This window comes from Perissodus microlepis, chromosome 23, assembly GCF_051167445.1.
Source record: "Perissodus microlepis isolate ML-2025 ecotype Zambia chromosome 23, ASM5116744v1, whole genome shotgun sequence".
Lineage (NCBI taxonomy): Eukaryota > Metazoa > Chordata > Actinopteri > Cichliformes > Cichlidae > Perissodus > Perissodus microlepis.
In genome coordinates, this window is record NC_140482.1 from 11,441,707 (window position 1) to 11,456,065 (window position 14,359).

General features: G+C 40.9%; 2 protein-coding genes across 2 annotated transcripts; one reads left to right on the forward strand and one right to left on the reverse strand.

The window, feature by feature from the left end:
• The first annotated feature begins 235 nt into the window (after positions 1–235).
• Positions 236–8,451, forward strand: LOC146360953 (L-threonine 3-dehydrogenase, mitochondrial-like). The gene is made up of 10 exons (XM_084921057.1): positions 236–351; positions 4,396–4,557; positions 5,109–5,151; positions 6,283–6,353; positions 6,544–6,693; positions 6,767–6,939; positions 7,081–7,171; positions 7,519–7,611; positions 7,701–7,877; positions 7,968–8,451. Exons 2-10 carry the CDS (start codon positions 4,404–4,406, stop codon positions 8,105–8,107), a joined length of 1,092 nt encoding a protein of 363 aa, XP_084777183.1. The 5' UTR covers positions 236–351; positions 4,396–4,403; the 3' UTR covers positions 8,108–8,451.
• On the reverse strand, positions 5,007–13,074 carry c23h8orf74 (chromosome 23 C8orf74 homolog). The gene is made up of 5 exons (XM_084921058.1): positions 12,667–13,074; positions 11,978–12,161; positions 11,429–11,652; positions 11,127–11,282; positions 5,007–10,903 (listed from the first exon to the last, which is right to left on the reverse strand). Exons 1-5 carry the CDS (start codon positions 12,745–12,747, stop codon positions 10,643–10,645), a joined length of 906 nt encoding a protein of 301 aa, XP_084777184.1. The 5' UTR covers positions 12,748–13,074; the 3' UTR covers positions 5,007–10,642.
• Between the last annotated feature and the right edge of the window lie 1,285 nt (positions 13,075–14,359).

Below are 14,359 nucleotides of genomic sequence, written 5' to 3' on the forward strand. Positions count from 1 at the left end.
GAACGCCCGTTCCCAGGCCAACCACGAGATGTACGTATTAGATATGAGAGATATGTATTATTATTATTATTATTATTATTATTATTATTATTATTGTTGTTGTTGTTGTTGTTATTGTTATTGTTATTATTATTATCGCCAGCAGGCTTATGAGATTTTATTTTGAAAGTTACAGCCGGAAGTTTAGATTTTCCTAAGACTGGTTTTGTCGCGAGCCTCCCGTACTGTAAGCCAATCACAGAGCAGAATAAGCTTTGCAGTATATACGCGCGACTATTTCCATGTTTTGATCGCAAACAGCGGAGGGCTTCGGAGGTGTTTTCTGAACCTGCGTCTCCAGGTCGCATTAAAGTAAGGAGAACATGAGTTTAGCTTGTTTTCTATGCTCCCTGCACAGGAGCTTCAGTTGGCTACATTTCATGTCATCTGTAAAAGCTCGCATTACATTACGTTATTTTTACTGCACGTTTCACTTTTTTAAGTTAACTGAATACGATGGTCTGGGGTCCGTTCTTCGTACCTCGCTTACTACATCCAAGATCAAATCATCGCGCCAACTTTGAGCTCGCTATTCCGGTTCTCCGAACACACCTGTTGTTGACGATTAGTACAGCTGGATGAAGTAATGTGAGATCACTGGGTGGCTTAAAAGGGGCTACGCATCGATAGTAGAAACATTGATCGGCAACCCTTTGATTGGTCGGCGAAAATGTCGAAGGAGCGCGCTCAGTATTTTTCGGCAGCAGAGCAAGAACTCTTGATTGAGGGATTTCAGGAGTTTCAGAGTTTAATTAAAACGCAAGGGAACACTGCAAAGGCTGCAAAAGCAAGGAGAGAGGGCTGGCAGAAAGTTGCTGACAAATTAAACTCGTAAGTAATTTAATAATAATAATAATAATAATAATAATAATAATAATAATAATAATAATGGATTGGATTTATATAGCGCTTTTCAAGGCACCCAAAGCGCTTTACAATGCCACTATTCATTCACTCTCACATTCACACACTGGTGGAGGCAAGCTACGGTTGTAGCCACAGCTGCCCTGGGGCAGACTGACAGAAGCGAGGCTGCCATATCGCGCCATCGGCCCCTCTGGCCAACACCAGTAGGCGGTAGGGTAAATTTATTATATTATATTACATTATATCATATTATATTATATCATATTATATTATATTACATTATATCCTCTTTCACATTAGAGCCACAACAGGACCCACTAGAACATGGGAACAAGTAAAAGTGAAATATAAGAATATTCTACAGAATGGTAATATTTATCACTTATATTGCTTTTAGTCTCTTGAAAAGAGACCCTGAAATAATCTGTTTGTTTGTTTATAACAGCAACCAAGAAAAGGGCAGAGCAAAAAAAAGACAGGTGGTGGTCCTGCACCCCCTCATCAACAAGTTGGTTAAGTAAATACCCTCACGGGAAAATCGATATCTCTCTATGAGCACACTGTCGCGCTGAGCTAAAGGATCCTGTCTATCCCGCAATATACGCTGAATTCTGAAAACTCTCCTTATCAATCTTGCACCTTCCGCGATGGGTTGCTCGCGTACAAACGGACAGGACATGGCTGCGACAGACTTCCCAAATCCACCTTCGCTTTTATAGCCGTGGTCTCTCATCTTGATTACACGAAGTAATTTACTATTACTACTCTAAAATATGAATTACATCTGAAATAATCAAATACATGAAATAGAATGATTAATAGTACATTTCCCTTTTTTTAGGAAATGACCTGTATGTATCTGTATGAAATCAATAAAAGAATCAAATACTGCATTATCTTTAGTTACATTGATAATATTTATTTATGGAAAAACAGTGGAAAAATATCGCTGTTGCTTTCGTATAAATGAAGCGGACATACCTGAGTGGCCGCGATCTAATCCTGTTTACATAAAGTAAGCCTGCTCCCAAGCAGGTTTACGCTTACGGATCTGTTGCTATGACAGCAAGTCCCAGATGAGCTTCGGAGAACCGAACGATCCAAGATCACGCGAAATCGTCAACAATCAAATCCAGTTAACTTACTTAGCGAGGTACGAAGAACGGACCCTTGAATCTCAACATATGTAACCAGTATCTAGGTAAAGCTAGTTATCCTCAGTGGTTAGGATCCTGCTTGAGGGGACACTATCTTGATTTAAAGAAACACATCCGTTAAACAAAGTATATAACTTATACCCCAGATAAGACCGAAATAATTGGGCAGCTTTGGGAATTGATACGAAATTTCCCTTTATGCACTTTTATTGTGTCCAGTGGTACTAACAAAAGAAAAAAAAAGTCTTTAAACTTGTTTTTCTCGTTTTTCTGAAAAGCACTGATTCAGTGCCGTTACTAGTTCTTTTACCTCGAATAAATAAATATGTTTATTTAACTAGTTTAACACACAAAGTATTTACTGCAAGGCTGCTAGACTCCATTGCTCTGAAAGTGTTTGTCCACATTAACCTGTGCTCCCCAATAGGCTTAATGGTGGTCTGGAATATAGATAAAGAGGTCTATATTTAGACCAAGTCAGCAGGAGGCTGTTAAGAAGCTAATCTGAGATGGGTGTTGGGGGTCGGGCAAGGCTTTCACATGTTAGGTTTATTTTGACAGTTTCAAGTTGATATATGCACAAAATGCTCCTATAAACTCATCTTTCTTAAAGTAGAGCAGGTAGAAAAGCATAACATGCCACAAAATGTCTGCATTTAGAAATTAGACAGCAGTAATTTGCCACTTTTCAGTGGTTGCAGTCAGTTCAAGTCAGACTGCAACTGTGCTCAATTCAGTTCAGTTTTAATTATAAAGTGCAAAATCAAAACAGCACTCACCTCAAGGTGCTTTATATTGTAAGGTAAAGACCCTACAATAATAGAGAAGACACCAACAATCATATGAACCTGTATAAGCAAGTACTCAGCGACAGTGGGAAAGAAAAACTGTCTTTAAACAGAAAGAAAAGAAACCTCCAGGATGGCGGTTTAGCCATTTGCTGCAAGCGTTTGGGGGTGATCGGAGGGAGACGTGGCAAAATACTCGCTGTGGAAGAGAGCCGATGTTAAATAATAACTAATGATTGAATGCAGAGTGTTGTTATAAACATGCAGAGAGTGAAAAGAGGTGAGTGAAGAGGAAACAATCAGTGCATCATGGGAAACCCACCCTTAGCAGCCCTATTCCTATTGCAGTCTAAATAAGGAAGGATTCGGGGTCACCCTAACTATATACATTATAAAAAGGAGTTTTAGGTCTAATCTTATAAGTAGAGAGGATGTCTTTCTCCCAAATCCAAACTGGGAGCTAGTTCCACAAAAGAGGGCCCTGGAAGCTAAAGGCACTGCCTCCCATTTTACTTTTAGAAACTTTAGGAACCACAAGTAATCCAGCAGCCTGAGAGTGAAGTTCTCTATTGGGGTGATATGGTACTATGAGGTCTTCAGGATAAAATAGGACCTTATTAGTCAAGACGTTGAATGTGAGGAGAAGGATTTTAAATTTCCCTGTCAGTACTCTTGCATTTTGGATCAGCTGAAGGCTTTTCAAGGAGTTTTTAGGACGTCCTGATAATATTGAATTACAGTTGTCCAGCCTAGAAGTAGAAGAAGCAGTAAGGTATGAATGCATGGTCTACTTTTTCAGCATCACTCTGATACAGGATGTTTCTAATCTTAGAGATTAGGCGGATATTCGAGAAAGCAGTCCTACGTATTTGTTTAATGTGCACATTGAAGGACATATCCTGGGCAAAAATGACTCCAAGACTCCTCACAGTGCTATGGGAGACCAAGGTAATGCCACCCAGAGTAAGCATCTAGATAGATACCACGTTTCTAAGATTTTTATGGCCGAGTACAATAACCTCAGATTTATCTGGATTTAGAAGCAGGAAACTAGAGGTCATTCAGGTATTTATGTCTTTGAGACATTCCTGTAGTTTAACTATTTGCAGGAAAGTCACCTCCTGTCAGCTAACCTGTGCAAGCTTGCCATCAAAAATGGTCAAGTGGGAAACACCCTCAAATTCTGGCCAACCATTTAGTGACTACAAGTTCAAAACAGATGTGAAAAAATTCATTATAATTACGAGGCATCACCAATTTTTACTTTTTTTTTTTTTTATTTAAGGAGCCTACTGTCCTATTTTTACTCATGTGACTCAGCCATTAGCTTGCTCTGAGGAAGTAGCTTTGTCGAGCTAAGTGTTGGATGGTTTTTCAGATGAGCTGATTTAAGGTCAGTTTAACTAAGCTAACATTATCACAGGATGATGGTGTTAAGCCTGATAATATGTGTGTCCACAGTAATAATAATGTAACCCCACTTGGATATACTAAGGCTGTGGATGCACTCAGTGTTTTATGTTAATGTGTGCTTTTGTTAATAGGAGGTGTTATGATGCCGGTGGTTCAGTTGCTGAGAGCTGCATTGAAGCATGCTGGGAACAGGCCCCCACGCTGTGTTATGCAGACGACCTCTGCAGTACATGGCGTCAGAACACATGCTTCATCCTGCACTGATGGTGACAAACCCAAAGTCCTCATTACTGGTTAGTTTTTGTCTCATACCTCTTGTGTTACTTAAGCTCTGTAATGGGAAAATTCTAGTTAACCCTCACATTTAGATATAGGTGGTTAGAACTTCACTGTATGATTTTTGTGTAACCTTTGCATGCTTAGATGAAGTATGTGTATATGTCAGTATGACCTCGTGAAATAAAAAAAACTGCTTAGCTAGGCCTTACAATGTTTCACTATGTTATCTGCTAAGTGTTTGGCTCAGAAGGATGAAGGTCAGGGCCAGCGCCAGGTGCTGGCCTGGGAAAAGATAGTGGGAGTCTTCTCTGTTCAGCAACAGCCCAGGGTGGACAAAAGACTGTTGTAACTGAAAGATACACAGAGTTTGACGATGTCATAAGCTCATTACTATGAACCTGTGATGTTTTGATGTATGTATCCATTCTCCTGCGCGTAGTAATAAATATTGTGACCACAGCTCTTTCTGTGTTGCAGACTTTATTTACAAAAATTCCACGACAGTTCTTAAAAGTACTTAAACTGCTTGGTAATTTGCTTCTTTTTCTCTAATTTATCCTTGTAGGAGGACTTGGACAGCTGGGGGTGGGGCTTGCTAAGTCATTAAGGTAAGAAGCTTAAATGACCTCTGATTTCCGTTGTTTAGCTATTTCCATATGTAGAGTAGTTTTCTTTGCGTATACATGATACTGATACTGGGTTTTCAGACTGATACCAGTAAAAAAATCTGTCAATATACACATACCAGTCACTGTATTAGTTGTGGCCACACCATTTTGTACATTCCTGCTCCAATCTGATCCCAGAAACTAAACAGGGTTGTGCTTGGTTAGTATTTGTCTGGGAGACCGCCTGGGTATACCAGGTGGTTGAAGCTTGGTCGTGGCAGATGGCTTCCCCTCCCTGAGCCTGGTTCTGCTCGAGGATTCTTCCTGTTAAAAGTTTTTCCTTCCTACTTTTGCCAAGTGCTTGCTTGTAAGGGGTCACCTAACTTCTGTAGCTATACTGTAGATTTTTTTGATGTGTAAAACAAACAGCGATGGATGCATCAGGTTGTATGACGAAGGACTCCCGCTAGCTTTTTCCCAGTAAAGGTTATAATGGTGATTTACGGGAACAGAGGAGCTGTTTTGGATGCTAAAAAACCTTTTTCTTTCACTCCACCTGAGCCCCCGTCTCAGTAATGACTCCGCGTTTAGACAGACCCCAGCTCAACATTAAACTATGACATTAAACCATCATCTTTACTGCTGCTGTTGTGTTATCAGTCTTTTTCTTGAAACACTGGAGGCTGTGTGAGCTTAATGTTGTCATACTTTTAATTCACACGCGCTCTCCTATTGCAGGTTTATTTTTGATCACAAATGTGGGTGAGCACTACAGGGTCACGCATTAGACAAAGCATCAAAGCAAGGAAATAGTTTTTTTTTTATAGTCGAGTTATTCAAATTACTCAATGAATCGTTGCAGACCTCTTTTAAACTGCTGTGGTGAACTGTGGTGATACCAGTCCTAAATCCAGCAATTTTATTTAAAAGAAAAATTAGAAAAACTTCCAAAAGGTGATACCTGTGAGCCAAACCTATATGGGGTGTAATGTGTGAGCTGTTGAAACAACTGTTAAAATGATATATAATGAAAGAAAGCTTAAAGACGTCATGCGATCATGTCACTTGTACCGCAGACCAGCTTTTTTAGTAGAGTTACCAAAACTGGCCGCTCTAATGTTTCTTTTTCAGGAGGAGATTTGGAAAATTCAATGTGATCCTGTCTGACATCCGGAAACCCCCCAACCATGTCTACAAAAACGGTGTGTGCATTGTTTTTACCTTCTCCACATATTCTACAAGTTAGTAAAAACCCTACAAAGGCCATGCGGTCTTTCTGTTTAGGAGCTCCATTCTTGCTCAGTGCAAATGCAAACCACATGTCCATAAAACTGCATTCCACTTTCCAAAGATGAGTGGGTCGACACACAGTCTATTGTGTGTCCTGCACAGGTCCATTCATCTTCTCTGACATTCTGGACTATAAGAACCTCAGGGAGATTGTGGTCAACAATAACATCAGCTGGCTGGTTCACTACTCAGCTGTGCTGTCCGCTGTGGGGGAGCACAACGTGGCCCTGGCTAAAGAGGTCAACATCACAGGTAGACACCTCTGTAACGCGTTTACCATAGCATTAACATAGCAGACTTATGCACAGCCTCTCTTTCTCTCTAGGTTTCCATAACATATTAGATATAGCCACCGAACATGGTCTGCGTGTGTTTGTCCCCAGCACAATCGGTGCCTTCGGTCCATCCTCCCCTAAAGACCCCACTCCTGATCTGTGTGTGCAGAGGCCACGCACTATTTACGGTGTATCCAAGGTCCATGCGGAGCTGATGGGTGAGGTGAGACACACTCTGTAGAGACTTTGAAAACGCATACCCGTATTTCTTCTCCGCACTTACAGCTGTTGTAGCTCCAGTCCTCATTCTGACCTCTATTCATCTTATTTCTGGTGTTTTTGAGTCTTTTCCTCCCATTATCAGTACTACCACCAAAGGTATGGGCTGGATTTCCGCTGTCTCAGGTATCCAGGCATCATCTCGGCTGACTCCCAGCCTGGAGGAGGAACCACAGGTGAGTAGACCTGAGATACAAATACCCAAAGACCTTTCAGGAATAAGTGTTGGCCCTCAACAATCACATTTGCAATATGGTTAAAGTTTTGGTTCACTTCCTTTTTAAATGAACGGGTATAGAGGCTCAACAATAATTTTGATGGCAACTGACACATAACAGATGCATTTATAATATCACCATCATCACCTCCACCACTTATCTTGTATAATGTCTCTGGAAATACTAAAGGTGCAGGCTAACTGACAATGTAAGGAAGATGGCGCACCATTTGGAAATGTTGGGTTTTTTTGCTCCATGTCTTTGATGCAGTCTGATTCTGATGGTCTCTTTTCACTGTTTTCTAGACTACGCTGTCCAGATCTTTCATGCAGCTGTGAAGAGCGGTCAGTTTGAGTGCAACCTGCGCAGCGACACACGGCTGCCTATGATGTACATCGGTAAAGCAAACTTTGATGCGTTTTGTTTTGGCGGCACTGAAGCACTCCCGTTTCGCTCATCTCTTCTTCCGTCCACCTCTCCTACCCAGATGACTGTATCAAGGCCACTATGGAATTCCTGGAGGCTCCAGAAGACGCGCTCGTCAGCCGCACCTACAACATCAACGCCATGAGCTTCACGCCACAGGACCTCACCCGAGAGATCCAGAAAGTCCTGTCTGACTTCAAGGTTACCTATAATGTGGATCCTGTCAGGCAGGCGATCGGTGAGACTGCTGGGATACCAGTGTCATAGTTTTATCCTTTCAGAGTGTTCACTGGCTACTATAATCTTCCTCTCTGCTACATCTTTTCAGCCGACGGCTGGCCAAAAGCACTGGAGGACAGCGCAGCGAGACAGGACTGGGGCTGGAAGCACGAGTACAACCTGCCGGAGCTGGTGCAGACCATGCTGACTCACATTACTCTGGGAAACAAGCTAGCGAGCGCCTTCTGAAACATTTGCAGCATTTTTGTAGCTTTATTTAAAAACTGAACGTGACAGTCTTAAGTAGCAAAATCTTAAAAAAAAAAATTCCTTTTAGGGCCGGCTCTTCGTATGTGGGTTGATGTTTTAGTTGGGAGAAATCCCTGGCACTTTAGCATGCTCCCACATCTTTTAGCCCTTGATAAGTTACCGATGGCCACAAATTCAACCCTCGACAGGATGGGTGCCCTGATCATTGCTTCAGTTAGAAGGGAGCGCATTGTTAGCACCGGTAATAAGTAATATTATGTGGGATTTCCTGCAATTGGCTGTAAAGAATTATGAATGAAATCAACAAATGATCTGATATCCCCTCACAGGAGGATTCACAGGTGCACGTTTTACTAGCGCCTCATCCATTTTGAATGTCATGTTATCTCAAAAGAGAAGTTCAACATGTCATGGGTACTTGTGACTCTTCCCTGCAGAAACTCTTGTGAGGATGATTTCTTTTTTCAAACTCCCCTCCCAGATGACCTTGGATCTTTCTAGCAGTGTACGGAGAACAGGCCACAGACCCAACAAAGACTTTGAAGATGATAGGCAGAAAGTCTAAAAAGGATGACTGAAATTGAGATTTCCACAATATGTTTGTTAAGAAGCAAAACAAAAGGCTTTCCTGCTGAACCATCAACCTGATGCCTTTCTTTTCCTCTCTGTGAATCCGTCCAGCATTTGTGATTAGTTTGCTGCTAGAGAGCGCTGGATGTTTTCGCCGAAGCAAGATGCTGAACTTTTAAGAGTTATGGTCTCTTTCTGAGTGTACACAGTATGTATGTGCGGTCTCTAAGTGTGCTACCAGTCTGTTGCGGTGTGCCTTAAGGGGCACGTCTGCCACACTTGAAAACAACCTGGCTTTTAGTAAGAGCTTCACTCCCACTGTTTACTAGTGTGAACTGTGTCCTGAAACAGTGGTGCAGATAACTGTGGAAATAGTGACCCTACACAGTACTGCTGCAGGGACTGCACAAGATGGGTAAACAGAAAAGGAAACCTAGCAGTGCTTGAGGCCTTAAATTATGTGCAGCAAAGGAAATTAGCTTATAGATGCTGCTTGATCTTTGCACTGGTGTGTTTTGGGCATTTTATTTATTTATATGTTTTGAGGTGGACTGAATGGATTAACACGTCAGCATTAGATAAGCAGGGCTCTTCTGTGTGGAGGTGTAAAAAGAAAGGACTGGATGTTCTGTTAATGTTTGTTTTTTATAAAGCTATTATTTCAGAATTATTGCTGTTTTTTAATAAATCCTTTTAAAAAAACAACAAGTTTTTCTGAATTTTCTTTGTAACTACGCAGTACTGAAAACTGACCCAATGCTGATGAGCCATTACAGCTACAGAGGGTGAATTTTAGCTTTCTTGAAAGCTTTGTTCTAGGCCTCACCTCCACTAATACCATTCACTGAAGGTAAGCTAAGTTCAGCAGATTTTAAATTATAAAAAAAAATCACATTCAGAAAAAATGAGCATCACAACATAAAAGGAAAAATAACCAAATGTAACTCTTAACACAACAACTAGAAATTGAGAGTAAAAGTTACCAAGTTAAAAGTCTTTTTAGGTGTTAGCATTAGGTGTCTGTGTTGCTAACTAAGCTTGCTAATGCTAGCTGACATCTTAGCATTCCACCCAGGTTATGGTCATGTCTGTCTGGAGAAAAGCAACCTTGCAGCAGCCAAAAAGCTATCCCTGGCTTCAAAATGTGGAGTCTAGAAACCAACCAGTGGCGTCACATTGGCTATGTCCATTTTTTATATACAGTTCATGGTAACCATGTTGCTGTGGCTGTGAAACTTGCTTTTTACCCTTTAAAGCCTAAATCATAAGATAATTAGTAGAAAATTGTAATTTCTTTGAAATTTTATAACCAGAAGGTCTTTATTGAACCTTCTGGTCATTTCTACAATGAAATATTAATTTGCATATCCATCCATTCTCTTCTGCTTAGAGACAGACAATTATTCACACTCACATTTCCACCTATTGGCAAATTAAAATCACCAAATAACCCCACTAATTGCACATCTCTAGACTGTGGGAGGAAGCCACAGTACATGGGAAGCCACAGAACAAAAAAACTCCACATATATATGGGCTCATATATTTGCACATATGAGTTTTAATTTGTTTAATGTGTATTCATTACATCCAGGTTTCTTTTTTGCAATTTGTTGCTAAAAAATGTGCAATTTATTCAGTTTTTTCGAGGATGTATGAAGCGCCTTGAGGCGACTTTTGTTGTGATTTGGCGCTATATAAATAAAATTGAATTGAATTGAATTGAGGAGAGTGGGATTACACCGATCATGTAGAAGTTTAAAAACTCACAAAAACTCATGTATCAAATATGACATAACAAGTGTTAAGGGATACATTTCAAATACAGAAATCTTCAAATCATAAATATAAGATGTGCAATAAAATAATAATAATGATAATACAAGCTTGAGCATCCAAAAGTAACACAGTTAGCCGAAACTGTGACCAAATGGTTCAACATTCTTACTTCTGAACAGGTTTATTCACTGACTTCCTGCCCTCTGCTTTTCCAGACGCCGTCCCTCCTGTTTTAGTTTTGGCAGTTTGTACCTTTGCATTTGTCTCTGTATTGGTAGAAGTATTGTTGTGCCTCCCAGTGGCCAGAGCCTCCTGCTGCAGTTTCAGCTGCAGGATCTCACTGAGCAGATCGACCTCTTGGACTAGGCTTGCCACTATCTGGCTCTCGGTAGCCCTCACTGCTGCACGAACCAACTCCACAATGCCCTACTTGGGGAGCCAAAAACAGTGACAGTCAGTCAGTCCAAATAATTTCACTAGGGGAAGTACCTCAGCTGGCGTAACCATAATAATGTTTTGGAGAGTTTTAAAAGAAGGGCTGGTTTAGAAAAAAATATTTTTTGTCTAGGAGAAAAACATTTAAAACACAAAAACCACATATTCTCGTAGCACACTGCATGATTAGATATTAGGGTTAGGGAACATGAACCTGTTTATCCAGATGCTTATCCTCTGGAAGAGTGATGTCCTCCAGAGTGACCCGTGACCCCTGTCTCAAAGACCTCAGCTCATTTTCCTTCTGCTCCAAGGTTGAAGTGAGACTTGCTTCATGCTGCTGACTTTCCCACTCTTGCAGATCGACGCCCTGCAGTAAAAAGGAGTTATTTTCTAAGTTTGAAACAAATTGGGACATATTAAATGGATTCCAGTACCATCAGATAGCAGCCCTGAATCTGCATGATGATTATGCAGTGCAGGTTCGCTAGCCGCCACTTAAAGAGGCCTCCTTACCTGTGCTAAGGGAGGGGGTGTGGGTGGCAGTTGCACCTCCAAGTGTAGCTGAGTGACAGACACGTTAGCAGCTCCATCGACCACCGCCTGGAAAAGCTTCCGCCGTGTGATGCAGGTGTCTGTGAGATACCTGGTGAAGTCATGTCGATGGACGGGGGTGAGGTTCGGTAATCCCTCACACAGCACCTCTCTCAGTAGTGACAGCAAGTTGAGTACATCAGGATCTGATGGATAGAAAACAGTCCAGAAGTTTTAAACGAGGTTTACTGAACCAAACCCCAGCAGCACATGATCCTGCACACTGTGAACGGGTGGGCCTGCATTACTAACACTGCATGAGTAATGTTTTAATAGGGCACACAGGGAATGACTCCGAGTCAATGAATCACTCAGTGTGGTATGCTAGGGTGTCTGTATTGGTTTATGAGCAATGAGAGCTTTACATCTGATAGTAATTCTCTGCTGGCCATGTAAAGGGCCACGACCTCTCGGTTAAGCAGTGTGTCCTCTAACAGGCCACTTTATAGTACACTGCTGTTTGACTCTGACCGTCCAGCCGTGGAAAGATGTCTCTGGCGATCACAGCTGCCCGGATAACGTTCGGCCAGGAGAAGCCGCAGTCTGCAGCGAACACGACCACGTCATACACAAACTCTTGATAGAAGCATCGTCGCTCGTCACTGAACTCGGGCCACGAGAAGTAACGGCTGAGCCTCTGCACACCAGCATCTCTCTGACAAACACAATCACAGAGACACAAAAGTGAGAAATGTTGAGCAACACGTAGAACCATTTTTACAACTTATTTTAGTTATTTATTCATAAATGGTGTGGTTATGTCTTTATTTTTGCAGTTCTGCTCCAAGGTTATTACATTAACTAAAACTAAACTAGATACTAAACATTTTTAAACAATTTAATAATAATAAAACCATTTTTAAAAAGTCAACATGAAATTTTTAAAAAAGCGCATGTAGGGCTAGCTGGCTGTAAAGTCCACTCTACCCTAGTTTGCTGTACGTAAACTAATAACTTCAGGCTCAGAAAATTAAACCAATGACCAATAATAAAATAATGTGCGTGCATGACTTCAAGCTAACTCTCCAACCAGTCGCTTACTTTAAGATTTAGGTCAAATTATAGATTTTAGCGCCATTTTAAAAAAAAATGCTGGGACACAACTTCGTCTTTATATCGCTTAAATTAAACGTCTGGGTGTTAATTCAGTGGCCGCCTACCTGTAGCCTCGCTATCTGAGCTATTTCACTCTCTGTTAGGGAATCCATCCTGATAAACACAAAGCGGAGCTCGGTTGCCATTGGAGACTGACGCGATGACGTAGGGACGTAAAGCTGCTGATTGAACGTGTGAAGAGAATTCAGTGTTACCTGTAAATATCACACGTAATTACTCAGTGCTTGTTTGTTCGTAGGTTTAATAGCGACTGTCTGATATTAAACCACACAGTCTTCATTTATGGGGCTGTTTCAGGGCTAAGAAAAGAGCAGGCTGGTAATGTAACTGGGCTTATTATCAGTCTGTGGCCACAGATGGCAGAAAGCTCTAATCCTCTTTAGCACCAACCCCAGCCCTCTCCCTTCTTTTCTCCGTCTCTCTTCTTCTGCCTTTCCTCTCCTCCTCCTCCTCCTGTTCTCCATCAAATAATGTCAAGGTAACGGCTGTTGAAAATAGTCGATAGTGTCCAATTTCCGGTTGTGCCTTTAAAAATAAAAGCTTTATTTCAGGTGCGATTTTTACCATCAAACCTTTAGGGTTTGATGCGAATGTAGTTACCCCTTTTCACATTTTCAAATCTCAGTTCAGTTGCGTACACATTACAATTTTGCCTTTAATTCAATTCAGTTTTATCAGTCACCTCAAGGTGCTTTATATTGTAATGCAAAGACCTACATACAAAATAAGCATCCTAATTAGGATTACGAGCCATTCATAATCAGTATTCACAGATTTCAATATAATACAATAGTTTTAGGGTGGACCCTTCAGTTATTAAACCCAAGGCAACATTGTGTAGACTCATCACTGTGCATTACATATGCCAATTACAAGAGTGGAGAATAGGTCTGTAGTCTGTCACGTGCCTGTGTGCAAGAAAGAGCTACGCCTGCTCATCTACTAAGCTAAACTGTTACCCTAGCAGCTCCACTTTTAACAAACAAATACATTCTGCTATTAAAGCCAGTTTCTTCCAGCTGAGGGCCCTTGCAAAGATTAAGACAATTCTCTCATCTGCTGATTTTGAGAAAGTAATGCCAGTGCCTTCCAGAATTGATTTTAGGATCCTTTTGTTTATTATTAAGGCAAAAAATAGATCAGCACTCTCTTACATTTTTGAACTTTTAACTCTATGCACACTCCTAGATCATTAAGGTTAACTGACTAGATTCTTCTAGTTGTTCTGGTTGTTTAAATCAGGCCTTTTTCTTTAGTTGCACCTAAAATTTGGAACAGTCTTCCTCTTCAAAGTAGGACCTCACCAGTACTCAACATCTTTGAAACTCACTCGAAGACAGATCGTACCTCCCTTGTGTTTTTCTTTTGTTTAGTTTAGTTTATGTTTTTTTCCTGTATTGTCCTTACTTTACTTTATTTATAGAGCACTCTTCACAGGATAAGAACCACAAAGTGCTTCACAATAATATAAAACTGATATACATAAAATAGCACAATCAAATATTCAACACAAATTTAGTTAAAAGCCAATCTAAATGAGTCTTGCTACTTTTTTGCTTTCACAATAAATAAACTGATTGGACTTGATTTTCCGAGCTGTGCAGTTTGTGTGTTTACGTTCAATCCTGCCGTTTTTACTGAAAGGCTTTCAAGTCATTACTTTGAAAGTCTTAATCGCTGTACTTCCGGTTTTCATGCCGCGGACTTGCAGCGTGCCTGAACGCGCGCGCCCGCAAC

Coding starts and splice junctions, on each gene's coding strand:
- c23h8orf74 (XM_084921058.1), bottom strand. CDS start 12,747: ATGGCAACCGAGCTCCGCTTTGTGTTTATCAGGATGGATTCCCTAACA. Junction 11,653..11,977: donor CATCTTTCCACGGCTGGACG/GTCAGAGTCAAA, acceptor TCTATCCATCAG/ATCCTGATGTACTCAACTTG. Junction 11,283..11,428: donor CACCCCCTCCCTTAGCACAG/GTAAGGAGGCCT, acceptor TTTTTACTGCAG/GGCGTCGATCTGCAAGAGTG.
- LOC146360953 (XM_084921057.1), top strand. CDS start 4,404: ATGATGCCGGTGGTTCAGTTGCTGAGAGCTGCATTGAAGCATGCTGGG. Junction 6,694..6,766: donor TAAAGAGGTCAACATCACAG/GTAGACACCTCT, acceptor CTTTCTCTCTAG/GTTTCCATAACATATTAGAT. Junction 7,878..7,967: donor TCCTGTCAGGCAGGCGATCG/GTGAGACTGCTG, acceptor ACATCTTTTCAG/CCGACGGCTGGCCAAAAGCA.